This window comes from Clavelina lepadiformis, chromosome 2 (assembly GCF_947623445.1).
Source record: "Clavelina lepadiformis chromosome 2, kaClaLepa1.1, whole genome shotgun sequence".
NCBI classification, from domain to species: Eukaryota; Metazoa; Chordata; class Ascidiacea; order Aplousobranchia; family Clavelinidae; genus Clavelina; species Clavelina lepadiformis.
The window spans coordinates 16,421,866-16,449,355 of record NC_135241.1 but is presented as its reverse complement, the minus strand read 5'-3'; the positions used below and the strand labels follow the sequence as shown (position 1 = coordinate 16,449,355).

The 27,490-nt window shown below is 36.0% G+C and overlaps 2 protein-coding genes and 1 long non-coding RNA gene across 5 annotated transcripts; 2 read left to right on the top strand and 1 right to left on the bottom strand.

Moving 5' to 3' along the window:
- Positions 1-13,731, top strand: LOC143445699 (atrial natriuretic peptide receptor 1-like). Of its 2 annotated transcripts, none has more exons than XM_076944980.1 (21): positions 1-399; positions 528-754; positions 834-977; positions 1,054-1,250; positions 4,306-4,488; positions 4,638-4,854; positions 5,007-5,175; positions 6,633-6,771; positions 6,922-6,994; positions 7,212-7,314; positions 7,940-8,101; positions 9,553-9,704; positions 9,853-10,046; positions 10,124-10,270; positions 10,408-10,591; positions 10,694-10,865; positions 11,051-11,212; positions 11,296-11,423; positions 12,198-12,343; positions 12,657-12,751; positions 12,839-13,731. In XM_076944980.1, exons 1-21 carry the CDS (start codon positions 130-132, stop codon positions 13,463-13,465), a joined length of 3,891 nt encoding a protein of 1,296 aa, XP_076801095.1. In that variant the 5' UTR covers positions 1-129; the 3' UTR covers positions 13,466-13,731. The 2 variants fall into 2 exon arrangements, with proteins under 2 accessions (XP_076801095.1, XP_076801094.1); XM_076944979.1 differs by having other exon boundaries at positions 3-399; positions 525-754.
- A 348-nt stretch (positions 13,732-14,079) lies between these two features.
- On the bottom strand, positions 14,080-26,180 carry LOC143445701 (uncharacterized). The gene is made up of 2 exons (XR_013113858.1): positions 25,718-26,180; positions 14,080-18,566 (listed from the first exon to the last, which is right to left on the bottom strand). It is a non-coding gene; the product is annotated as an uncharacterized LOC143445701 (long non-coding RNA).
- On the top strand, positions 17,776-24,216 carry LOC143445700 (atrial natriuretic peptide receptor 1-like). Of its 2 annotated transcripts, XM_076944982.1 has the most exons (15): positions 17,776-17,908; positions 18,026-18,098; positions 18,360-18,465; positions 18,846-19,016; positions 19,171-19,316; positions 19,778-19,968; positions 20,338-20,493; positions 20,912-21,095; positions 21,314-21,485; positions 22,026-22,187; positions 22,377-22,507; positions 22,580-22,725; positions 22,819-22,916; positions 23,181-23,478; positions 23,576-23,731. In XM_076944982.1, the coding sequence occupies exons 1-15, from the start codon at positions 17,824-17,826 to the stop codon at positions 23,596-23,598; spliced, it is 2,142 nt and encodes a 713-aa protein (XP_076801097.1). In that variant the 5' UTR covers positions 17,776-17,823; the 3' UTR covers positions 23,599-23,731. The 2 variants fall into 2 exon arrangements, with proteins under 2 accessions (XP_076801097.1, XP_076801096.1); XM_076944981.1 differs by having other exon boundaries at positions 23,181-24,216.
- Positions 26,181-27,490: the final 1,310 nt, after the last annotated feature.

The window sequence follows — 27,490 nt, the reverse complement described above, 5'->3', positions numbered from 1 at the left end:
CTGAATGTACTGGACTTTAATTAACAATTCAATACGTTGCTGAAATTTCCCAGATGCTGACCTGACATAAAAAGTGAACATACATAGAAATGTAACAAAATAGGCTAATATCCTTTCAACGATAATAACATGCTGCTTTCTGACCGAAAAATCGTCCTACTGACAATAATCTTAACTGCAAGCTCAGCATGCAGTGGCGTAAAAAGCCTCTTTGAAAACTGCACCTTAAATGTAACCGAAGATGTTCAGTATAAGTTTAATGTCTGGGTGATGGTGCCCTATGGAACACAGTATAAGTTTTCACTGGACAGGATAAAGCCAGCCATTGATAGAGCGTTGAGTGATTCTAAGTCAATTCTAAATAATTTGAATGACAAATCTCTAGCAGCTGTCTTACAGGTAAGTTTTAGTAACACAGGTAAGATGCTGTATGAGCCAACGCAACTGTAAAATTTCGTTTTAATTGGTTCTACTTCATTTGCTGGTCTAGACCAAGCAGTTAAATTTGTTCTTACTTGTTCCAGAAGTCAGACTTTAACGTCAGCTTTGAGGACACAAAATGCGACGCTGATTGGGCTCCAAACGCAGCTTCCGATATCCATGACGTCAGTTTAATAGCCCAAAACTGCAGTGAATCAAACACTACAGCACGCGATATTGATGTGGTTGTCGGCATGAGTTGTGATTACGCGGCTGGGCGGGTTGCTACTCTTGCAAATCACTGGAACTGGCCTGTCATTTATCCCGGATCAAGGTAGAAAGCTACAATCAGTTAAAAAAAACATAAGTTCATAATAGGTCTGGTTAAAAAATCATCTGATTATTTTTTACAGGGCGCCTAGTTTTGACTTCAAAAAGAACAATCCAAGTTGTTCCACCATGGTAAGGCCAGGAGTAACGTCATCAGATTTGGGAAGGTTTATTGTCAAGCTCTTTGACCAATACCACTGGAACCGATCAATGTCAATTTATAGCACGTAAGCATAGATTGTTAGTGAAAGTTTATTCTACGGTATAAAACACCAAGTATTGAACATCAACCTGGTTTTTCAGATCAAATTCCCATGGAGCATACATTCATTACGACCTAAGCACAGACTGTGGCACTTTAATTAATGGAGTAACGACCCAATTTAGAGAAGTGGGATGGAACAGAGGCGATTTCTATGACTTTGACAGTCGATCAACCGACGCTTTAATAGAAGCGGATGTTGAAGAAATACTTGAAAATTTTAAGAATTATGCGAGAGGTACGTTTTGTTTAATGAAACGGATGACGTCAATAGTCTATTGATTCCATGTTTCTTTTTAAATTAAACAACTGATACAGCAGACCCAACGGGCTTGCATTTTTATACATATACAACCACGAAATACCTAAAGATTGCAGAATTATTTGGAAATATACTCTGATTACTGCAATTCCTAATTCACCTGCGTAACTATTGGAACTCCATGTTTGTTAATCCAAAGAATAGTTTATAGATTGGCTAAAAGGTTTGCATTCTTTTCAGCAAATATATTTTGCACTTACAACAATGTCACGTTATAATCCTACAAAGTATTCTAATTAAATTAGTGACTGAACGCAAAGATCTTAGAAAACACGTTGTCAGCGCTTGTCGTTATAGCCCAAGGAAAATCGATTTGCTTTAAGGGGTGGGCCTTGCTTTGTATGTATTGACATGCCATATGTTACCTGGAACTAATGTTGACAATGACGATCTGACGTTAGTATCTCGAGTACAGCATTATGGTAATGAATCGAACATGTCTACCGGACAACTGAAACACAAGCGTTATGTATACATTGATAAAATTGGTTGTTGTTACTGCAGTAGAATTAAATTTATTGACATTCAGGATATTTATCTTAGATATTTTTTAATTAAAAAAATGCATTCTAGATCATCCCACAGAGTTAAAAACCAGAGTATTTTTCCAAACATAATTGTAGCGGTTAATTTGCTTAGGACCACTCAAGGCCGTTCTCTCACTCCTAAAGTCATTCAACTTTATTAGCAAACAGTGCAAGTTTGGATTATTACCACGGCTCTAATATTTCGCAATATTACTTTTGATTACTTTTGTGTCACGAATTGTGTGACATAAGAAAAATAAACAAAACGTCAACAAGCAATTTCCATTCATTGCTAATGATCATAATTAATGTGACCGAACAATAACGATATGATATTGAAGTATACTATGCTATACAGAATAACCGGTTTCTATTGGGATAGTCCAAACCATAAAACATGCTTATTCGAAAACTGTTTGCTAGTAGAATGGACATTGCTTACCATTGACAGCATTTTCTTAACTTTAAGATGTCTATTAATATATTTGAGTAAAATGTTTTTAAAGGTTTGTGCAAATACCTTGTTCGTTTATTGAACTAAAGACCTACTAACTTTCATTGTTTCTTGTCTGATAACAATTGTTCAACTTCCATTTGATATGCTAAAACGAGGAAAAATGGTTTGAAATCTTTGAAATAAATCTTAATTCGCTGACTATAATATCACCATAGTACTCTCACAAAGCTTAATAGAAATAAATGGCATCTCTTTGGACACTTGGGTATAATGCTAGCTGGCATATCTTTGCATAATACACCCTAACTAATGTTTGAAGTGGTCTATCTTTTTGCTATATAGTTATCTTAGTAGTTCTTTTATTAAAATAATCACAATGTTAGGTCAAGGTCAGAGAAGCAATACAGGCCTATATAGCCGCAATCAGCTAGATCACTTTGATTTGATTTTAATTGGATTCACAATTATTGAGTTTCATTGCGATAGACGAAAATCTAATTAATGCAAAATAGTCGTTGTTTTAAAATGCATCACTTAGTAACAAATCAAGCGTAAGCAGCCACGACCATATATTCTTTTGTGCGGTTCAGTGGAATGCAACCGAAACGTTTTTGGGTTTCAGTCCATTCAACTTGAACAGGGTTGTGCACTTTTCGTTATACGTACATGCACAGGCCTGTTACAAAAAGTTCGTAAATCTGATCGGGGACTTTCCTAATGATAACTGTTTCGTGAATTGAGCCCCAGTCAAGGTGTAAAAAACGAAAAGCAAGTGCCACAGCTCTATAACTAATATAGTTGATTGTTAACGTCGGTGATGGTGAAATCAATATAAATTCCGTTCTCTAATATATAACAACAAAAAAAATTCACTACTTGTCCCTTTTATGTGGTGGAATGAATTATATATAACTTAGTGCTTTACCAACGTTTAGATCTTTCATAAGACCGCGCCGCTAATATGAGCGGTATTCATTTTCCCTGTCGATTGGCCAAACATAAGTAATTAGATTGCGATAAACGTTATTTACTTATGCAACAGGAATAATTTTTGTTTTTACGTTTAACCAAACACACAGTCGGCGCGCAGATGTTTATCGTATTGTGGTATCTGGAACAGGAAACTTACGTTCTCGCTATTAATCACAATTTAGGAAAATATAAAACAGGTTTAAAGGACATTTTTTTTAGTAGAAAGACATGTGATAAACATCAAAGAGCTAACGTTTGTTTATTGACTTCTATATTTGATAAGTGTTGTCGTATTATTATATATATCGGTAAAAAGGTCGATAAAACATCGGACTCGTCGGAGGTTTCAATAATTCCATCCAAAGTAATAACGGTTGACATTTGCTGATTACAAAATCGTTATAAGTCGGCTTTATTCATCAAATGCGGCTGTAAGATCAAAGTGAAAGATCATAACCTGATTGTATGCTGTGTCATGTTAACAAGCACGGAAATATGATGGACCGAGACGAATATTTACCGGAATAAAATTTATAACGAACAAGACAATGTTTTTATAATTAGGAAGCAAATGAACAAGTAAATCACATCTCAGACAATATTTGACGATGCTTTATGACAACACTAACACAGAACTTTTGGCAAACGCGTCGGTATTGACAAAGCGTTGGTTGTAGAAATCTCTTTGAAGGCTACAGAATTTTTTTAAATTTTATTGAAAGTAATGCAACGATTTACCAAATTAATTTAACTCCAAATGTTTTTGTTGAAGACCAAAACAAGTCGACATTGAAAGGGTTTTTAATGTTCTGAAAAAAAGCGTCGAACTACTGTTCACCGGGTAATAGAATTGCAAATCACCATACATCAATCTGCCTATATAGAATTGTAAAAGGTTTTACATTTAAATAACTTAAACACAAGAGCGTACGGAAAACAGAAACTGCAACTGACTACTCATTCATAATTGTTCATTTTAGTTGCCATATTATTAATCGCATAGTTTATGATTCAGTGTCAATTTGGTGTGTCGAAAGGAAAACCATGCGCCATGTTATGGAGAAGGCATCTCAAATGGGCATGACAGGCGGAGATTTCGCTTTCATATATTTGGACTTGTACAACACGAATGTAAGTTACACGTGGTCAGATGCAGATGATCACCCAGATAAAGATACCAGCGACGTAAATTACACAAGTGAGTAGGCTATAGACTGAAAGTTTAGTAAAGTAAAATCGTCTGACAGAATAATTGGCTATAAGTTATGTACTCAAATCATAGTAAATCATAGTCATAACTGCCAGTCACATTTTGATAAAAATTAGACTACCTTTTGTATATTTAAGCTGGTGTCAATACAAATGAAACACTAGGGCTTAGAGCCCTGACAGTGGTAAGTTTAGCAGTTCCAAGCACCGATTCATACAAAAATTTTTCGGCATCCATCAAAGAAGAGCTGGCTCAAAAAGATGGTGGCAGTGCGCAAGAAGAAAACGACTTTATTAATCCGTACATAAGCTACTACTACGACGCGATGCAGATGTTTGTGTATGGCGTTGTTAAGTAAGTATAGACCTTCACCAATCTACGACCAATGCATTATAATCGCTGAAACGTTGAATTAAAGCATTTGTTTTATTCTCTGCCATCATCACAGCATCATGCATTTGCCAAGACATTTCAAAACTTCCATTAGCTACTTATTCTGTCAACAGAACTTTTTGCACCGGATCAAATAATTTCGATAACGGTGTGGCGTTTGCTGAGAGGTTATGGGGAATACAGTTTGAAAGTCTCGGAAGGAATATTACAATTTCAGATACTGGAGATCAAATAATGGACTACGCTGTTCTGGACATGAACAGTGACACTAACATATTTGAGGTTGGTAGTTTACGTAATGTTACTAACGTGAAGTCCCATATTGGGAACCACTGCCTGGTATATAGTATCACAATCTTTATCCTAGAACTGAAGGTAGTCTTTGCACGGCTTAAATCGTCCGAAACAATTTGGTTGAAAATCAAAGAGTAGTTGTCAGTGAATATACTGGTAAAATGATTTTTAATAATATGAAGTGATCAACCAGTTATTGGTATAAATAAGTCACACACAAACGCAAATTCAACACTTAATTATGACAAGTTTGGCGGTTGGTGTTACGTCACAATAAAAAAAAAACGTTATTGACGAATTAGGTATTTGGATCAAGCATGAATAGAATGTTTCCTGTGACAGATTACTAGAATAAGACTAATAGATATAATTATAGCGTACTTAGTGTATAACAGGAACATTTTGCGTTGAATAAGCCTAAACTAGGTTACCGTAGATGTTTTTGTACTGGTTAATGTAGATGCTAACCTACAGTATAGTGCGGTCTTGGCTGTTGGCTCTAGCCTATTCCGGTACCATTAATTGCGTTAAAACAAGAATGCTTTGTAAGTGTATCTACTGCCATCTGTGACATTCTTATTCTAAAAATAAACATTACCTGCTGCTAATCACCTTCCGATGAAGAAATAATATTCTACCCAAACTGCGTTAGCTAGCCTACCTTATCTAATACAAACTCCAGTTGTCGGGCATATTGTTTTTACATGGTGACGTCAAGATGACCCCTGGTCATAATTGGACGCCAAATTTCTGTTACAGTATTGGCAATAACTGCTTAGCCACTATACATATTATTACAAATCATTTCACCAGAATGTTTACTGACACCTACTCTATGATTTAAGGCCAACTTGTTTCTGGACTTGCCTCTCGCTTAAACTCAGCGATGATTTCTCAGCGCTCAAACCCCGGTTACTGAGCTTATGTCGGTATTCAAGTTTCGATTGATAGAGTCAGTTCTTATTTGTTTTTTTTGTACTTTAATGTTGTATCGTCCTTTTTGGGACTTCTCATCAGGACCATTGCACAAGAGTTGGCGTTTTTAATTCCGTGCTCAATGACATTGATAAGTGGTGACAGCGGTAACTGACGCGGGCTACATTATTGGAAGCCCAGCGTTCCAACTATTTTGCAACACCGAGCACACAATTTGCCCTTTAGCGCCACCATTAACTATAGGCTAAAACCATGTCACTTAACGTGGCAAAAATGGGAAATCAATGGACTGCTTGCTTAAAGAATTTTCGATCTGTCTACTAATCTTACTGATGTAAAAAAGACAGCCAAAAATTATTATTATTTATTATTTATGTTTGTTTGTAACAAACCAAAAATACAATCAAAGTCAAAGTGTTGTAGATAATACAAATTAACCTAAATTGTTCTGCAACGGACGGTTATTATTCACTGTAACATGGTCCAAAAACCAAATTAACTTTTTACAGCCAGTTCTATTCTACGATGGGAGTACTACAAGTTTCACAGCATATGGAGATATTGACTGGCCAGGAACGAAGGCGCCTATAAATAAACCTGACTGCGACTACGATAACAGCAAGTGTAACGTGATCAAACAAGACAACAGTGAGCAGAAAACAAAATAATTTCTTTTAATTTCCTGCGGGATTTATTAATATTTATTCATTATAAAAAACACGAGTTCTATTTAAATTTCCCGATTTCGCCAATTGCTCTAAAAAAACACTAACTTGTTTTTTAACACCCACCTTACAGCAATTTATTACGTTTTGGGAGGATGTGCGGCTGTGCTTCTTGTGGCATGTGGGGCGATGACCGTGCTGTTCCGGTATGTTAATTATTTATTTACAATTCTACTCCCTGCACCATTAATGGATTTAAGTCTAGAGATTTAATTAGGCTAGAGTCTAGAGTCTAGACTGTCTATACAAATTTACCAAAATTAGGCAACAAAAAGAGCTTCGCAAATGAGATGAACTTAATCAAGTAACGTTTTAGAAATTAAATGTTTTTTGTTTACAAATCTTATGTCGCATGCCTCGTAGAAATATGCAAAGAGAAAAGCGACTGCGCAAGATGATATGGAAAGTGAAATGGGAGGATATATCGTGGAGTGACAAACGAAAAAATTCGCTCATCGGATCAAAGGTAAAAGTATGAGTTGAATCAACCATACTTGGATCAAAATTTCTGAAGAAGAACAAAACATTACGTTATTATTGATACATAGACAATTGCTTTTGATATTAATTTGAGCGGTTAAAAAACAACATTGACTATATTTAAGTACTTTTACCCGTTCAAAAACCAGACGCATTTAACATTCTAAGTAATGGTTACTGGTTAATAATTAATTAAACAATTCAATATTTGCCTTATTTGCTGTTGCTATGATTACTGATGCCAACGAAAGGATAACAGGTCGCGAAAGTATTAGATAAATTGCTTTTTAAATGTTGTAAATCACACATCGCTCTCATTATCGCATAGCTTGCTGCACATCGACAACACGTACTTCTATAAGGTTAGCTTGTATACGGTTTTTAATTCTCAAAATAAGAGACAGTTTATGTAAAAGTTCTTGCTATCCTTTGGCAGTGCTATATCAAAACGCTGAAGATCAAATACTTCTGTTAGAATATAGATATACACGTTTCTGATGAATAAAATACTAAATATTAAAGTAGGCTACAATATTTCTAAGATAAACTATTTAACGCAATTAATGGTAGAAATCTACTTTGTATTTAACTAGCACATAACCCCTTTGCAGGACTCATCACACTCAATAGCCAGTAGCAACGGAATTGGACATCATTTTGAAAGACAAGTGTTTACAAAAACTGGAATGTATAAAGGAACCGTTGTGGCAGTTAAAGAATTAAAAAGAAGAAGAGTTACTTTAGATCGCGACATGTTGGTTGAACTTGAAGAGGTTAGTATTCATGCAATGTCATGTTTTCAGAATTTGGCATGCAATCCTCCACAAACCTAAAAGTCCTAAAACTGTTTCATATACCGAGTTTTACGTCTTATACCCCGGGTAACGTCTATTTACCATAAAACTAAACCTGACCCATAGAGCTGCCAACCAGGTCGTTCGACTGCAGGCGGCAAGGGAACTACCCATATCAGGACAAACAACAAGAACCTTTAAGTGGTTCGACCAACAATACTGCGAACGACCGTCGAGGGCATGACTTCAAACAAGCTCACTGTCACCAAGTACCTCATCAACAAACGTCTGGCCTTTGTCATCTGTCTCCAAGTAACACACTGCACTTTGGTAGACATGTTACCTAGTCCTAAAACTCCTAGCTTCTCGCTAGCGGCAATCTACATTAAGCAAGAGACATGATTTTATCACATGATTTCATGAGAGCATCACAACATGATCTCTCGTAAATAAATCTCGGCCAGTAACAGATATTAAGTGGGTGAGGTGCGTGCGTACAAGTAGAGACAATTATAACACCATCAACGTCAACAAGAACCCAGACTGGCTGATTTCATCCCCTTTGCTACCCCTGTTCCCATCCACGATTCTATAAGCAGGCAATTTTAACTGGTGTCATCACGTTAACTGGGGGTACAACTACAGCGATGGAAATATCTGCCTTCCTTGGCAGTCAATAAAAACTTGGGGGACAAAGTGATGAAAGTGATAACAGAAGACAAAGTCACTTTCTTCTCCGGACGCTACGAAAAATGGAGTAAATCAAAATTTGACATTTGTTAGCACTGATGATCAACAACTTAACGGATGTGTGCTTGAGAAGGACCCACCTTCCAACGTTGAACCTCTGGAGTAACTGGATGTCCAACATGCAGGAATTCACCGCCTTAAAGTCACTGTTTTCTTCGCTTGTTGAGCAACGGGCCACTTCACCTGCTGAACTAGAACTGATTTTTTCATAAATAAGCAAGCCAGAAGATTATAATCAAGACACCCATTTGTTCTGGTTGCACTACAATTCAATAGACAAACAAATCGAGAACTCAGCCATCAGTGATACTAGAAAGTACGGTGAATTCCACCAACGCCAACTTTCACTTTTCACCCAACCAGTCTTTCGCATCCCAAGATGGTCTATGGATACGGCTTGTAATAATGGCTCGGAAGAATAAACCGCATTTCATGTTATGTCCGACTGTTCTATCTACCACGTTAATCCAACGAGACACATGGTCTGCTTCGTTTGGACGAAAACACAACTCGTTAGCTGCTCGAATAGGGCTCCAACATCTTGTCTGTGTGGCCGAATAACTTGGATCATACGAAAAAGTCAAATTGTAATAAGAAAAACATCACGCACTCATTTCAATGTTTAATGCAAAAAAGTATTTTCAATATTGATGTCAACATGAAAATCTTTAACTGTTTAGATGTACTCTTTGGATCATGACCATATTTGCAAATTTATCGGAGCCAACGATGAGCCACCACACATCAGCATACTGACAGAATACTGCCCAAGAGGATCACTTCAAGATTTACTAGAAAACGATTCAGAATATGAAATGGATGATGTTTTCAAGTAACTTTTGAACAGCATTTTCTATATCATTTCATTCGATTTGTAAAAATCATAACAACAGTAAAAAAGCATCAAAACGCACTTATCTACTCCGAATGAATAAATCTAGCATAAGAATTGAATAAACAATTTTTTACCAATTTTGCAGAAATTCGCTGATTAATGATATCGTGAAAGGAATGATGTTCATACACCGAAGCTTCTTTCAACTACACGGAAATCTAAAATCATCCAACTGTGTAATTGACAGCAGATTTGTTGTAAAGCTTACCGATTTTGGCTTGCAGAAGTTTCGGGAAGGGTCCCGAACAGACAGCAAAAGTGGATATGAATACTTTAAAAGTAAAATGCAATTTTCTTCCTCAATCCAGCTTTCTTCTTTGTACAGTCGAGTTTATAAAACTTCATCTACTTCTCAGACAAGCTTTGGACTGCACCCGAATTGCTTAGGGATCCCTTATCTCAACCAACACCAGAAGGAGATGTATACAGTTTTGCAATAATTGCGCAAGAAATAATCTTTAGAAAAGGTGTTTTCTTCGCGCATGAGGAACTAACACCCCAAGGTTAGGTGACTGTCGGTGTCGACCCAGCAATTAGTGTGTTTATGATTTTGTTAATGTTTTTTTCACATAACATATTGAGTGCAAGAAGATAGGAGTTATCAAAAGCAAAGATTCAATTTTATTTTTTCATTTATCAGATATCTTGCATAACTTAACTACACCACCTGTGCAAGGTCACTGCTTTCGACCTAGCCTTCAAGACAACGGTGATGTGGTTGTGGTTGAACCCTTGAGGAGACTGATATGCCGATGTTGGGCGGAACATCAGAATGAAAGGCCGAGCTTCAAAGAAATACATCGGGAAATAAGAAAGTTTTATCGGTAAAACATCTTAAGCGAAGGATGCCTTTACAAGTTTAAAGAACATATTTTCAAAACAGTAAGCACGGTAAATTTATCAATCGGTTTGCTTGCTTGCTTTAGCGAAAAAAATTTAGTGGATAGTTTACTGGAACGACTTGAGCAGTATTCACACCATTTGGAAGATAAAGTGGAGGAAAGAACTGAGCTGTACAGGAGTGAAAAAGAAAGAGCGGACAGTTTGCTTTACCAAATGCTGCCTAAACCTGTTGCGGAAAGACTAAAGAAAGGCAATGTAAGCAATTATGACAACCCAAGATTATTTCAACATTTTATCTATAAAATCCGTGCAAGTTTCTTGATTGCTTCTGTACGTCAAACAGATCATTCTAAAATCATTTTGTTTGGCAAGTTACTTGAATTGTTTATGACTAAACCATAACTTTTTAACATAAACAACCTCGTTATATTTTGTTTCAGAATGTGTTTCCAGAATCTTTTGAAAGCGTCACAATTTTCTTTAGTGATATCGTTGGCTTCACCGCTATCAGTCACGGCAGTGAACCACTGCAAGTAGTGAATATGCTCAATGACCTTTACACAGAGTTTGACAACGTCATAGACCAGTTTGATGTTTACAAAGTTAGCAAGATACTAATTCATTATTAAGTTTTCTCACCAGTAAAGCCTAATAAGTTAATTTCTATTTAACACTATTTACATAGGTTGAAACGATAGGAGATGCGTACATGGTGGTATCTGGTCTTCCACGTAAAAATGGTAACTTACATGCAAGAGAAATCGCCCGAATGTCGCTTGTGCTTCTGGATGTCGTGGAAAAGTTTAAAATAAAGTAAAAGGTTTTCTTTGCACATTACGTGGCCATTATAGTTTCTTAGAATGAAAAGAATTTTGAAAGTTGAGCTTTCATACAGTTTTCTTAAGCTGTTGTTCAAAAAACAACTTTCTGTAAAAACGTTGTGTAAAAATCTTATATCTTTGAATTGCTAATCGAGTCTATAGGTTAACTTTAAAGCAAAACAAAACGGTAATTCTTCTGAACATATTACAAACATTCACTTCATTTTTACCAAACAACAAAGTTTTACCTATTGCTGTAGTTTCTTTCATGAATCACAATAAAATTTCTTGCTGGCAAATGACATAAACTCACAGATCCGAATATAAACAAACCAATAAATTATAAAGTTGAAAAAATGTTGGCATATCTAAATTCTATGTAATAATTCTAAAAATCTTTGCATTAAAAGCTGTACAATTGTTTTTTTTATATTGGCTAATACCTGGTAACGATTTAAAGACTTCCCGCTAGTTAGCTTTTAATTCGATCCAAAACTGTAAATGCGAGGGATTTAGGGCATATTGCAAAAATTAAACTTTAAAAATTGTTGACAAAACCTTTATTGGACCAAGGAGGAGGAAAAACTGTATGACCGTGCACCTTCCAAAAGTTTCGAAATTGTGAACAACTCTGCTTGCTATATGTGTTTTCTTTCTAGGCTACTAGTAGCTGCGTGAATTATTTTGTATAGGCCTAATCGTCACACAGAAATAAATAGTCTAACCAAAATTATTTACAAAAATTTTTACAAATCAAATGTTTTAGACATATGCCAGATACACGTTTGAAGTTGCGAGTTGGAATGCACACCGGTCCAGTCGTTGCTGGTGTCGTTGGTTTGAAAATGCCAAGATACTGTTTATTTGGTGATACCGTAAACACAGCATCCCGGATGGAATCAAATGGAAATGGTATGTAAATCCTAATTAGAATGATAAATTACTAATATCAGTAGCTTCGAATAGAATCAAACTCTGTGAAACCAGTTTGTCTTTTTCAATCAACTAAATAGCTCCTTTTGGCGATTGTTCCGCAAGCGACCGTTTTTACATAACACGTGGTAAAACAAATTTAAAGAAGTACGGTTAAGCGGCATGGTTTTCTACAAAATAGTAATAGTAGTAAATCCTTACAAAGTAGGTCCTTAATTTTTCGTCTAGCAATATTCGTAAAGCTTTCATTTAAACTAAAAGTGGAAGTGTTAATAACAAATGCTTCTTCTAGCGCTAGCAATTCATGTGTCGCCATATACAAAAAAAGTACTGGATGAATTTGGGACTTTTTTATTAGAAGAAAGGGAGGAAGAGGTGTTTTTGAAGGTAATAGTGATCAAAAGAAAAAACTAAAAAGACCTGCTAAATTACTAGCAATTCATGCAATGTTGTATATATTTGGTGATTCAACAGGGTTTAGGGAACTGGAAAACTTGGTGGCTTCGTGGTGAAAGACCTCCTGAAGAAACAGATGTGCCACAGATTGATCCGTCAGAATACGACATGACCAGTTTAGGTGAAGACGTTGCCCACCATGTCAAACCCTCTGTTACGATTATAACGGAGGAAATGAATCACAACAGGAATGCAAAACCGGTCATAACATCTTCTCCTCATACAACAAAGAAGAATGGTCCATCATATCCAGGTTCGATTCTCAAGCAAAATGCGGCTGCTACTGCTAAAGATTCACCTTTGCATTCGGTGACTGACACAATGAAAGAGCGGCGAACAGGTATCATGACAGTTCCTGAAGCAACTGCGTTTGCAAGTTCTAATCCCAAAAATGTTCGCAAGCAGCAAGTAGTGCAAACACTTAAAGAACAAAACGATGAAAAACTTGCTGTCTCTCCTGAAACGTTACGGAAAGTACAGTTCAAGCCTGAAGATACTCAGCCATTCCACCGCACATCCGAGCTCAGCGTAACGGAAGAGAGAAAAAGCGGAAGGGACAGTGGAATCGGATTAGGCTTTGACAATTCTGCATTTTTCTCTGATATAAACGTGATGAATGATATTGTAGAAACAGATAACTTATGAGCACGTTTGTTTGGGATTGATGAATTATGCTCACGACGGTGACGTTAGAAAATCTTGAAATTGTTTATAAACATCTAATTTCATGGTAGTACAAATTTCAATTAGTATCAGAATTTTTGTCATTTTTAAGATGGTGTTCAAGGGATATTTCGTAGCAGATAGCCATGTCATAGCATATATATGTATGTTTGTGTGTTAAGTTTGTAAATAAAGTGTTAAGTCAATAAACATACACCATCATGTATGGATGGTGTTGGATGAATGCATTGATTGCAAGTACCAGTTACAGTGACACCTTGCGGCGAGCTCGTTTGGTCACCAGTGAGATTCCTGTCATTAGTATTTCAAGTCAAACCAAGATGGAAGCCTTTAAGTGACCACTTATCGTCAGCTCAAAATTATAACACAGTGATTTACATCCAAATACCCATAGTATTTAACCCTAGTTGTTCCTTAATCAACCTAAAACAATTTAATTTTGTAAAGATTAAATAAAGCCACAATGAAACAAGAACTATTTTAAAACCAGCTTTTCCACAGCATATAATTACATTTATCATTGACGTTATTCTGATAAACTTAACCTGCTATTATTTTACGTAAACATCATCGTGCGAACTCGAAAGGTCATATTTAAAAAATGCAACCCGCAAATCTTACATCGGTTGACAGAACAAGTTTAACATATTACATATTGCTCAAATGATTATACGCCTACATACGTACAAAACGGGTTCGTGGTTTCAAAAGGCAATATATAGTAACCACAGATTAACACTTAAGTTGTTCGATTTTGCGTATATGTTCAAGTAAACGCTTCATGTGCCAACTATACAGCCAAAACCAACATTCCTATATGCTCGCTTCTATACCTTCTTACAAAATACCAACAAAATCTACGCAGACAAGCAAGTTTAAATGCGGTTTAGGTGTGGAGTGCGAATGAGAATTCTTGTTTGCCACCAGCATAAGAATCTATTTTCACTTGGAAGAATGCCGAGACAGTCCAATTCTCAATCGTTGCTTAGTGGCCGGCAAATGATAGACTGAGACGCAGCAGGTGGGATGATTGGCAGGTCTATTTATGGGAGTGACTGCCAACAACGCCCGTATTGATAACAAATATTTAACGGCAACCACGGGTAACTAATTTTCGGAAAAGAAAACTTAAAAAAACAAGAGGTGTTAAATTGTTCTCAGAAAAGTACATATTATAACATATTGATATAGATTCTGTAAATGAATAGATCGTTCTTCATGTTATAGCCCTCCAGGCCCGGGCAAGTTAACTTGGCCAGGAGCAATAAAGTGATTTCAATGCAAATAAAAGCGCCAAGTATCAGGTTGAATCAACAACAAAATAATATTTTTCTTGTTAGTAGTGGCAGAATTAAGAGTTAATTGCCATAGAATACTCATAACAACATTATAAAAAGTTATTAGTGTTCCATAGAATAATTGCATAGTGTGCATATACTTATTGCTTAAAACCTTATAGCGTAAGAAAAGAAAATATCGTAAGCAGCGGTAGTTTAGTTTTGCATTGATATAACCAGCAAGCAAAAGGAGCTGCAAGCTTTGGTAGATTGGATACGTGTTTAGGTCAAATATGTCTGATCGAGTACATTTATGTTAGGTTCAAGTAAAGAAAGAGAATCGGTATAATTATAGCAGATAACGTTTACGAAGGTTCTCACGAAACTACGACTTTTAAGCCTTCCCTCTAACGATAACATACCGCTAATTACAATTCTTTAAATGCAGATAAAGTTGTGGAAACACTTCTGCACTAAGACATGGTCATAAAGCATATTTTTCTCTATGATTTGCAGATAGAGTTTTTTCATGAAATCCTAGGTTTTCGTTGTAATACCGAAATTTCATTATCTAACAATTGAGAAAGTTTGCTTCTAGTTTTAAACACTGCTGTATATGCCATATCACTGTTTTCTATTGCACTGTAGCAGCCTTAGTTAGCTTAGTCTCACTAACGGTTAAAGCTCATTTCGGTAGCTAAAAGTAAACGCAGGTATATCCACATGAAAATCATGGAAAAGCCTCCCATTGAACTGAATGCAGTTTTTTCGATGTTCAATCTTATAAGAGCTTATAAAACAACAAAATACTCAGACCCAAACACAAACACTAAGAATGGAGCTTTCTCAATTTGCGGAAAATAACTGGCGTTCTCTTGTGAAGGTTAAACAGCTACGTCGAAAGGTTATCGAATAATTCGAGTGAACGATTCTCACCATATCATTAGAGGTTAATCGGAAAAAAGCGTTGGCAAAAATTACCTTTTCGCTTTGCCGTTTAAATATCTTTCAAATCAGTTTTGAATTGTTACGCAACATCGTTTCTAGATACTGTATCAGCCAATGTACAGAAATGACATGGTGATGGCATCCGCATGAAACGCATTGAAACAAAACATAACTTGCCTATTTTCTGAAAAATGGGAATAAAGTTATGAGCCAGGTATAAGCGTCGTAGATCAAACTAGAACCTTTACCAGTTCGTAAGAGTAGTAAAGTTATATGGACTGAGGAAATGACAGTGTATATACGTCGTCAAAAGCTTCTGCAATTGTTATGAAAAAGATGGGCGTGTCTCGTTTCGAAGGCATTTTGTTAAGTTGGCAGACAACAGGATTAAGCATCGCATAATATTATACTATGCACGAAGTCCAGAATTATCGTCGTTACTAAAAATCGTAATAATAGCTCTGCAGCAGGCGTGGCAGACGGTGGTTTTAAAACCCGTTTCATTACAATTTCACAGGTGACTACAGTTGACAGTTTATAAGCGCTGCGAAGTGGTCGTGCCAACTATATACCAAAAAGTAATTTTTTTTATTTCTATTTTCTCGCAATCCGCCAGTAAGAATCAGGAAATTATCAACAAAAGGACTAAATTTTTGACATTTTGTCGATGTTGATGCGTGCTGACTAAAACAGATTACCTACCTGTACCGGGTCTGTACAAGTTGTTGACCATGACGGTTGAGACTGTATAACATATGCCGGAAGTATAGGCTGTATTTTGTTATGATACTTATAAAATCGTAGCCATGTTGCATATGCTCACTTTGTTGAAAAAAACGTGTGAAGTAAGTTTAATATATTTCAAGTTTTAAGCGATTTAATACAAATAACTATTTAAGGTTTTGAGTAAGTCGATTTGTTGGAATGCGCTGATTAACAACCTTTTGTCGCATGACATGGAAGTTGATTTTCAGTCTGCGGTTGGACACAGACCAGTTGTCCAGTTCACTTAAACTCACGTACTTAACACAATTATTTGAAGAATTTAATATTTAAATGACAAGAAAATAATACGCTACGTCACTCAGGTTTTCCTTGGCGGTTTCCACGAACCTCTAATTGCCATCATTTAGCGAAAGAGCAGCGACTCATACAACAGCATAAAGTGATTTTTTATGTGTATACTAGGGAGCCTTTTCAATTATTCGTAAGTACATTTTAAGTATTTCAATTAATAGATTCCATAACATTAAAGCCGTTTAACAAAGTTTCTTGAAACAAATAGATCGCATTTATACATCGATCTATTGATATAGTAATATCATGCTTGAAAATTCTACTTAACTTGAATGGTCGTGGAAACGACCTTCATTATATTAATATCTATCTATTATTTTCGTTTAAGTGTCGCAATTATAAAAGCTTTCATCACAGCAAACCAGTTTTGACGGCAAAAGCATATCAAAGCTTCCACATCAAACGTCTTCTATGATAATCATTGAGATCAGGAGGATTGGTTATTTAACAACATCTATATTAGGATAAATGCTTGAAAAAAAAGAGGTACAAATTAGGTGAAATGCTTATTGTCGCAGAAAAGTGGTTGATGAACAATCCATTTCCATACATATACACTTCTCCAATTAACCCATCTTAAGATCACGTGATTTTGCTACCTGACAACTTGCCTGTCTGATTAAACACCTTTGGCAAACACTTTATTTCATACTTGATGGGGAACATTGACGCATTTCATTTGGCATCAAAGACTCACAGTGTTTATTGACTAGAAAATGATGGTTTCTTCAAATAGAGTTAGCATTAATGAAAAAGGTTAGGTCAACTATTTCAGCCGGACAGGATCCCAGACATGAAACCGTCATCATCACAGTGGTTTTACATTTTAACTGAGCTGAACAAGAAGTTTCTCATTTACAGTTTCGTACATAGTTAAACCTTATAGTTGCAAATGTCGTTAATTAATGCACTGCAACGGGGATGTTACCGAATAGAGGAAATTGGCGTTAACAAATGAGAATCGACTGAAGTTATGCAGGCAAGTACTGTTTTTTCTGCACTTCGAATTACTACCAGATGGAGTACTTAAATACCGTAGCAAGCGATGCTGCTTTGTCGGCTGAATCTGACACACGAGAGGTGTGCGACTGCCGCAAAACAGGTTAGTTTAAGTGGATGTTGTACAACAGTTTTAATCAGACTTACAGCTAGTTGAAGTGATACACGTTAGAGCTGTGGTACATTAAGTACATTCAAGTTACTGAAATGTTTGTTTCAGAACTTTACTACATCATTGGATCTTTAAGTCTTATGGTTCTTGCATTGGCCATTTTGTCTGCAATTTTGTACAGGTTAGTTCAAGCAAAAGTTTATGATAGCCCTATTTAAAATGGTGCAATATGCATTGACTTACCGTTAGCGATAAAATGCTATAACCTAAATGTAATTGTCCTTATTTTTATATGTGGCTTTCCGTAAAACGAATCTTAAAAATGTATTAAGTCTTAGTTCAAAATAAACCAAACTGGTTGAAAATTTTATCACTTGCTGACACCGTAGGTTTACACCATTGTACAAAGCACAAATAATTTAGCTCAATTTTTTAAATCAAGGAAATATAAAAGCGAGGAAAGCCTTCGGTTAACCATGTGGAAAGTGAAATGGAAAGATTTTACTTGGGATAAAAACGAAGCGAATTCAGCACATGCCCCTCCAAAGGTAAGATAGTGAATAAATACCTTATCACTTACCGACTTCCGTGGTTCTGCTTTCTCCATTCTCGGTGCATGCTTTCCACAGCCTTCTCTGCTGGGTACAGCCTTAAACAAATATTCATACATGTCTCTTAACCGGTATCAGTTTGTAGTTTCGAATCAAATGCTTTTATCGCCAGTGTAACAAGCGTTAAAGACCTAAAGTTAGTATTTAAGTGCTATCAGGCAAAGTACTCGTTGTGCAAATATTATTACCATTAAGTTATCATTTTATAAATTAAAACAGAAATATACCTGAAAATAATGTTTTCGGATATATTTTTATTACTTTTATACTAATGAAAAAAATTCAAAATTCAAAACATTAATACTCAATAATTTCAGCCAAAAAGCAATACACTGGAATCGGTAGAAAACGGAATGTACACTACGAATAAGCGCTCCAAGCACTATTATACGACAGTTGGCTACTACAAAGGTAGAATCGTTGCAGTAAAACAACTTGGAACAAGAAGAATGTCTTTAGATCGACCTCGTTTAAGTAATCTTGATCAGGTATAGTTTTATTCAGATGGCTTGTTTCATGTCGGCCATTTTTGCTTTATACAAACAAAGTTAAATTTATGCTTGTTTATTTATTTTACAAAAAAATGTTTGATTTTGAAACAAACTTTAGTACAATTCATTTAATTTGATTCAAATCTCCTAGGTGTTCATGTTGAATCATGAACATTTGTGCAAGTTTTACGGGGCAAACTACGAAGGGGTTCATGCTACTGTGCTTACTGAATACTGCACACGGGGGTCTCTGCAAGATTTACTAGAAGACGAATCGGAGTGGGACGATTTTTTCAAGTAAGGCTATTATTAGTGTGTAGTGCTAGTACATTTTTTTTACCTTTTTATAAAGCACGACAACATCAGACTAAATTCGTAAGCATCTGGATACGGTTGTAAAATATTTGGCAAACTACATATTTAATAAAACTAATAGCTTCCTAAATCGCAAAATCTAATTATGATTGTATGTTGAATTTACGTAATATGACGTAGTTTTTAAATTAGTTACGCACTAAGTTACATAGGTGCTAAACAAACATACGAAAATTGTCTCATTTACGTAAGTGCTAAGCTGAAGAGATAATTCAATCACCAAAATTTTCTTACATAATAACCACATGCAAATGGCTTCATAAATCTCAGACTTCTGCAGTACGATAAAATTTTATCAAATCTTCAAACAAGTGCAGGATATCTAGTTTGGTGAATACGATTTTGTCCTTACTGGAACATTGTTTTTTCAAAATCCTTCACAGGAACTCCCTGATATTCGACATCGTTAAGGGCATGTTGTACTTGCATCGAAGTATCATCGGTTCTCACGGTAATTTAAAGCCTTCAAATTGCCTCATCGACAGCCGATTTGTGGTTAAAATTACAGACTTCGGCATGTTCAGTCAAAAACGCAAGGTGAAGAAAAAGAATGGAAAAGTCGACCCTTTTCAAAGTATGTCCAAAGTCACAAGTTATTCTGGTCGTTGATAAGCACATAACTGCGATTACTATAGCATATCTTATAAATACGTATATAGTGCGTGACATTTTATGTTAAATGGTAGTATTGCATGACCGTCAAAACGAGTCGAAATTACAGAAGCGCTTCAGGTATATGGCCGATGGCCAAGATCTAAGCGTACGACGTCATTTGGCAATTGTATCCGCTGGAAAGCAACAATCAATCATGCTTAAATATTTAATCTCCACAGTTTTAGATGTAGACTTGTATTTGACAACCTATAATTGAAAGGCGGTTTTAGGTTAGTATTAGAAAGCTTATCCTCGCTAATCTCCCTGTTAACTGAAGTGTCTATTACAGGAAAGCTTTGGACGGCCCCAGAGATACATCGCGCCATACTACCTCCTCAAGAAGGCACGCAGAAAGGTGACGTTTATAGCTTCGCCATCATTGCCCAAGAAATCTTGTACCAGCGTGGCGTTTTTTACAGAAGAGAAGATAACTTTTCTGCCGAAGGTAGCAATTTTTGCCTTACAGATCTCTCCTTTTATGATTATCGCTTCCTTCACTCTGTGCTTTTCAAAATTAAAATTTCGGCGGTTACATTATATAGCATTGGTAAAGCTTAAAACTGAATCATCCTCGCTAAACACGTGTTTAAGACGAATATGCGCTGCAAGTACTGCAATTAAATCGAGGAAATGTTGCAATATTTAAAATCCTTTAATTGCCGGCTATTGGAAGTGTATCATAAATAAATCACGGGTAAATTTGAGCATTTTTCCGGTCAATTGCTCTTGAGCTTGTTAGCTGACACGAGCGAACAACTCAAAAAATTCTGACAATGTCACTTATCATTTAATAATTACTATTGTTATGGTAAAAATTTAAAATTTCAATTTTTTGTACTCAATTTCAAATGACGCATGGGTAGAGATTATACACCGTGTTACGTCACCCAAATCCGAGGACGAAATCTTCAGACCTTCCATTGACGACGATGACTACATAGTTATTAATGAGCTTTGGAGAGAGGCCTTGCAAAAATGTTGGGAGGAAAAGCCAAAAAAGCGAATCGGATTTCATGAGATTCATGAAATTGCATCCAGTCTTCAAAAGTAAGAGTAATATCAACTGGAATTTAAAAGTACTTAAAACGTTTTTTTGCACCTTGCATTAGTTGTACATGCAAGAACGTGTGTCTAATATTGCAGATATATAATGAATCACTGTTTTCACAACAATTTGGCTTATTTTAACAAAAGAATTAAAAACTTTAAAACAATTTTACAACTTGAAGTTATATTTTTCACTAAACAAGAGATTTTATCCATAGAGAAAATACTCTGATTGACAGTCTGCTTCAAAGACTACAGATATATTCCAACCGGTTAGAAGAAAAAGTAGAAGAAAAAACCGAACAATATCGGGCAGAAAAAGAGAGATCGGATAATCTCCTATATCAGATGTTACCCAAGAGCGTTGCTGATGGACTAAAAATGAATATGGTAATACACAAGCAGTATTTTATGCAACGTGATGGCTATTTTTTTCCATTGCATGAAGAAAAGCTTCCAAAAAATGTTACCAAACAAACTGAAACTATAACAATAAGAACACAAAAAATACAGTAGGATACGTGTTAACTTGTCTATGTAAATAGATGCCAAATTCAAAAATTGGTGCTGAAACTTTGAAAGGATCTTTGAAGTCGTGAAACATCGAACCGATGTAAAACCGTGGATAATAATAATAATAATAAAACTGATAAATGGGTGTAACACTTATTTTATGGTCAAAATCCTCTCGTCGCGCTCTTTGAAATTAAAAGTCATTAACTACCCGTATCTACTTAACTATTTTTTGTCAACATTCTAAACGTGGGAACGACACAACCAAGCAAACAATCTTTACGTGTAAATAAATATGTTATAAGCTGTGTATTTCGTATCTATGTGCTTTCATCGTATTCAAACACAAAGTGGTATAAGTTTAACGTAAAAATATTTCATATATCTATATTGACAGTATTTCTGCTATTGCTTCAGAGCGTTTTACCCGAGTCATACGAAAGTGTGACGGTTTACTTCAGTGACATTGTGGGATTTTCAGCGATTTGTCATGAGAGTAAACCCTTAGAAGTGGTTCAAATGCTTAACGACCTTTACACAATGTTTGATCAAATCATCGACGAATTTGATGTTTATAAAGTAAGTTTTTTTTTCTGAACATGCTCTTACACGATTAACTTGTTTCCAAATATATCTCTAAAACCACCGTATTAGCCTGCGGTACTCGCTGTGGAATCAAATCTAATTCGCATTGACGCATTAAACCAACGAATAAATCTCGATAATGGGTAAGGCTTGTAAAATATTTTTGGCATATATTTTTAATAGGTCGAAACCATTGGCGACGCGTACATGGTGGTATCTGGTTTGCCAATTAGAAATGACGACAATCACGCGTGTGAAATCGCCCGAATGGCACTCCGACTGAGGGATAGTGTGTCCAACGAGTTCGTTATCAAGTAAGATAACTGATTCTCTCTTTGTTTATAAAATAGCAGTTATTCAAAATCAACCTGGCATAACTTTATCAGACACATGCCGGATGAAAAGTTAAAACTGAGGGTTGGAATACACTCCGGTCCTGTGGTGGCGGGAGTGGTAGGTTTGAAAATGCCCCGGTATTGCTTATTTGGGGATACCGTAAATACGGCAGCAAGAATGGAGCAAAGTGGCAAAGGTAAATTTTAAAAATTAACAACTATACAGATATTTTATAATAACTTGTATAACTGAGTTGCACGTTACATTATGGAAATTGTTTTGTAACTAGAACTGAAGATACACATTTCCCCGCACACAAAAAGCATATTAGACAAGTTTGACGACGAATTTGAATTAGAAAAGCGAAAAAACAGTGTATTTCTCAAGGTAAACAATGGGTTCCCAGTACATTTTTTTGTTTGCACTTTCTGTACTGCCCTGTTTTTCTATACCTGTACATCTTAGCACATTTGATGTTTATCGTAACTGATACTCGACAAAGCTAAAACAAGCATTTTACATCAAACTGTTTTCTGAATAGTGATTACTTCCATTGCAGCGCATAAATAAGAACTTATACAGTAAAAACAAATCATACAGTATGAAAACAGTTTAATTGCTAAAATTGCTACCTGTACTTAAAAATGACAGGGTATTGGAGAATGGGATACGTGGTGGTTAACTTGCGAAAAAAAGCGCAAATCGGTCAAGAACAATAAACCAGATTGGTTAGAAGTACAAAATGAGCGTCGTCGTATTTCCTCAACCTCAAGCAACTTTTCATCTTCAAGTAAAACTTTGCTCACTGGTGACATCACACCGGAATATGATGGGCCGGATCCTTTCACATTTTCAAAAGAGAACACCAACCCAAACTGTGGACAACCGCCTCCAGATCAAAGGCCTAACTGTCAAGATTACGCCAGGAATCCCAATTATAACAGTTGGGGTAAGAACTCTAACCCGAATAAAAAACGGCGGTCGGGTGTTTCAAAACCACCGAAATTGCTCTTTACGGAGATAAATTTACATTACATGAACAACAGGCCAACTCATTATGACATCTTGAGAACTCCATCTTTTGAGAAGTTTGCCAACGGGCTGCACCTGGATACCGTGGAAGAAAATGCCACGACTTTAGGTGCCATGTTTTCGACAGCACCCTCAAAGAAGCGAAAAAAGCGAACTGGCCTAGAAAATTATGAACAAAGTCCGCGAGACAGTGGAGTGTCAATGGCATTTGACAACATAGCATGTGACGAAACCATACAAGTCAACAAAGCCTAAACTCAATATAGCGATTAACATTTTGTTTACATTTTAACGTTTATCTTTTTGTACTGAATTTGTGATACATTCAATGCACTGTGCTGTGTAGTTATACACCAGAAAACTAAAAGTGGTTTATGCAAAAGCTAAGAGATAGAATGACTATAGACAGTGATTAGGGATGACGACGTCAAAAAATGTTTTTAGAAGCAAGAATATTTATTGAACCATAACTCGGTTGAATCACGAGAAAAATTTTTTTTCAAGTTCTCACAAAATAACCCGTAATCAAATAATTTCTACAACAATAACTACCCATTTATTAAAAAGGCCATATCAAAGAGCGTTTGGTTCAGTAAGCGCCCAGCGGTGTCATTAAATAAGGTGTTGGTAAATTTACCGTAAAACTATATTTATAGCAATGATAAGTTTTCTTGATTGTTTTTACTAAAAACTCATCAAAGACTAAACTAATGAGGCTACATTATCATAGTGTAACCAGAAGGGCCAGCATGCATTTTTATATACGCCATACCACATTTAATAAGGTTATATGTCTAACCAGCAGATTTATTAACGGTAACGGTTCAAATGCAGATGACACCTTTTGCCGATTGATTTGATCATCAGCTCCTGTACCTTTTACAGACTTATAATTTATAAACATCGTCATAAATATCATCTTCGAATGAATTTAAAATTAAGGACTGAGTACAGCGTTATGTATCAGAAAAATATATTATTTGGCATTAAGCTTAAAATACGCTGCATATAAAATTTTTAAAATAGCCTATGTGACTGATTGGTGGCAGTTAATCACTGAATTTAAGCAGCTGGATTATAAGATTATAAACGGTTTTAACAAAAAGAAGCTTTTGTGGCGTTGCTGAAGCTGACCATCTTTAATTTTTTGTAAAAATATAGGCCTATATGCCGTCACCTACTCTGATAAGTACCTTGAATTAATTGACATATCCTGCCTGGACTATAAGGTAACTTTATCCACAAGGATCGTTATCATATATAGTTCTATTGTCCAACTCGCAGGATATACTTTGGGTACAACTTAACTTGTCGGCATGCCAAATATTTTTCACTACAGGAAATACATATAAAAAAGAATTGATAACATTATGAACTTCATACTCAGTCATTGGCACTTCTAAACGCAATTACCCGTCATGAAAAGACTCCCTTGCGCTGGCGATTTAAATATAGCACATTTTCTGAAGAAAACGCTTCGGTGGAACCTTCATCATTGATAAGACGACCGATATTGCCGACACTCCAAGCCAGACACAAAGTAAAAAAAACTTTACTCACGTTTCTAACATTGGCAAACATTGAATATACGGGTTTACCGGAAAAAAATCATTTAGCCACATTTTAACTACAAACTACATGTGACGATACACATTTTTATTATAACTTGCGTATTCAGAGTTAATTATAATTTTCATGCTATGTGCAGTATAGACTATCTATACTCGGATGAACCGAGATTAACCCGCAACATCATGTGGAGTAAGATGCCTTAATCTACTGCCGTAAGTTACTTGTGGGGAGAGCATTGGACCATGGCCCTCCTCACGAACCCACGTTTTTGGGTCATGTGCGTTTTTTCAACTTTTTTTATGTACATCGCATTTTCTTGTTTGCGACCACTTATCGGCTATAACCCAGAATTATAGTCTTATAGAACAAAAACACACAATAGGTGAGTATACGGCGTTACAAAATCGTTTTGTATGGTTATCAAAATTTTGCATCAATTATTGCCCGCTATATTGTCTGCAAAAAATAAAATGAAAATAAGATTCCTTTCGTAGCATTTAAAGCGATTTTGAGTCATAAAAAAACGAATTTTTGCTCTCCGCGTGTTTTGGACGAGGTGGATAAATGCGAGATTTTAGACCTACCTTTTAAACCTTTTGCCCCACATCTTCAAGGCAATCCTAAATATAACACGGCTCATTTTATATCATTCCAGACCTCTTTCCCGGAAAATGATCAAACTGGTGACTCGAAAAAGCTTGTTTCTTCTTTCCATGAAACATTGCTGGAGGAGCACAAGTAAATACCGTGATCCGACATGGAATGCCGTTTGCTTTGCCGGTATCAATGCGGTCCGACATCCACCTGTGTTCTACTTTGCCAGTAACCATGCCGTCTCATATCCATGCGGTTTCTGATGTCTTTGCAGAAAAACCTCCGGACGTCTTACCAACTTCTTTCGCAGTCTCCTGAATGTGACCACTGCGGCACTGGCATCACAACGACACCTTCATTCTATCAGACTGAACGTTTGTGTTTTTCCAGTTGCAGCTTTAATTCTTAATTCCCATACCTTTTCTATGGGAAGGAGAAGAGGTGTAAAGTTTTTTTTTTCTGTAATTTTTATCTGTTGGTCGTTCCGCTTGACTATGTTTGTTACCTCTTTATCGCATACAATACGTCTCAAAATCAGACGGTCAAATAAGTATCATAATTAGGTCTAACTGCTCTCGGTATGTAGGCTACAGTATCATAGTAAGTTTTGATTTTTTGGATTTCTTCAAATTTCGGTATAATAAGTGTGTCAATCATTAGCCTACGTGTTATAACCAAATCAATCTTAACCCCTGCACGTTTTAAACCCAAAAGGGTTTTCCGCTCTATTTTGGTCGTGGCGAGCTCCTTAGTACGAAAATAGGTCTATTTAATGACAGGGGCCTACCACTGTTTCTGTAAGCACTAAGTTAGAAACATTAAAAACACTGCATATGTGCTGTATACTTGAACACTCTGAAAACTGGGAGCGGAGCGAGTGTAGTGCTGCAGTCGACTAAGGCCGGAATTTGCATATTTTACCGAAGCCGGAGCTGGAGCTGGAGTTGAAAATATAAACGTGTGTAGGCTACTAGGTAGTTGGTAGATAGGTTGGCAAACACTCAGCCAGAAAGACTTCGTAGTTTATAGTAAGCTTATCCTACGCTTTCATTTTAATTGTAAAAAAATTATTTGATGGGCACCTAATTTAGGGTATTTAGTGAAAGTGGGAATAGATACTTTTATAAACTTCCGGAGTAGGAGCGGAAGTTGGAACAGAAATCTAAAAACCATGACTTGGATCACTTAAATTGTGAGTTTGTTGGCTACGCTAACATACCATGTTATAGCACGATTGTGTTTTTGCCATCCTGCATGTTCTTTGAGGTTCACCGCTTCTTTCAGTTCATTTATGGTCTTGAGCATTTTGATTAAATTTTTTGTTGTGCTACAACTATAACAGTAATTCATCATAATTTTCGTTCCGCACAGTTAGTGGCGAAAACAATACGATACCAATTCAGCAACACCAAATATTTAGAAGCAAAGGTGAATGTTTGTTCAAAAATTTACTATTTTATCTTGCTATAGTTGTTATAAAGTTTTATTTTTCGATCCTCATATAGCATTAAAGAAAAATCAATGATATGATATGATACATTACTCAATTTTTATTTACATGTAAGATTTCTTTGATTTATTTAAAATCCCCTAATATGACACTACTTAGCAAAGTGGTGGTGTTTGCAGCTTATCAAACGAAAAGAAAATAAGGAAAAAGGAAAACTTGTTTGAGCAGTATAGGATAGGGCGATAGGCTATACCTATTAGGAGTCTAGTGCAAAAGTGCACAACCAAATGACGTCACAATTTGAGCAACTGAA

Bases quoted from the DNA above. Each gene is read 5' to 3' on its own strand.
- LOC143445699 (XM_076944979.1), top strand. From the start codon at position 130: ATGCTGCTTTCTGACCGAAAAATCGTCCTACTGACAATAATCTTAACT. The intron at 10,271-10,407 runs GTTAGGTGACTG...TTCATTTATCAG, and splicing joins TGAGGAACTAACACCCCAAG to ATATCTTGCATAACTTAACT. The intron at 10,866-11,050 runs GTAAGCAATTAT...ATTTTGTTTCAG, and splicing joins AAAGACTAAAGAAAGGCAAT to AATGTGTTTCCAGAATCTTT.
- LOC143445700 (XM_076944981.1), top strand. From the start codon at position 17,824: ATGGAGTACTTAAATACCGTAGCAAGCGATGCTGCTTTGTCGGCTGAA. The intron at 19,017-19,170 runs GTATAGTTTTAT...CAAATCTCCTAG, and splicing joins GTTTAAGTAATCTTGATCAG to GTGTTCATGTTGAATCATGA. The intron at 19,969-20,337 runs GTATGTCCAAAG...TGTCTATTACAG, and splicing joins AAAAGTCGACCCTTTTCAAA to GAAAGCTTTGGACGGCCCCA.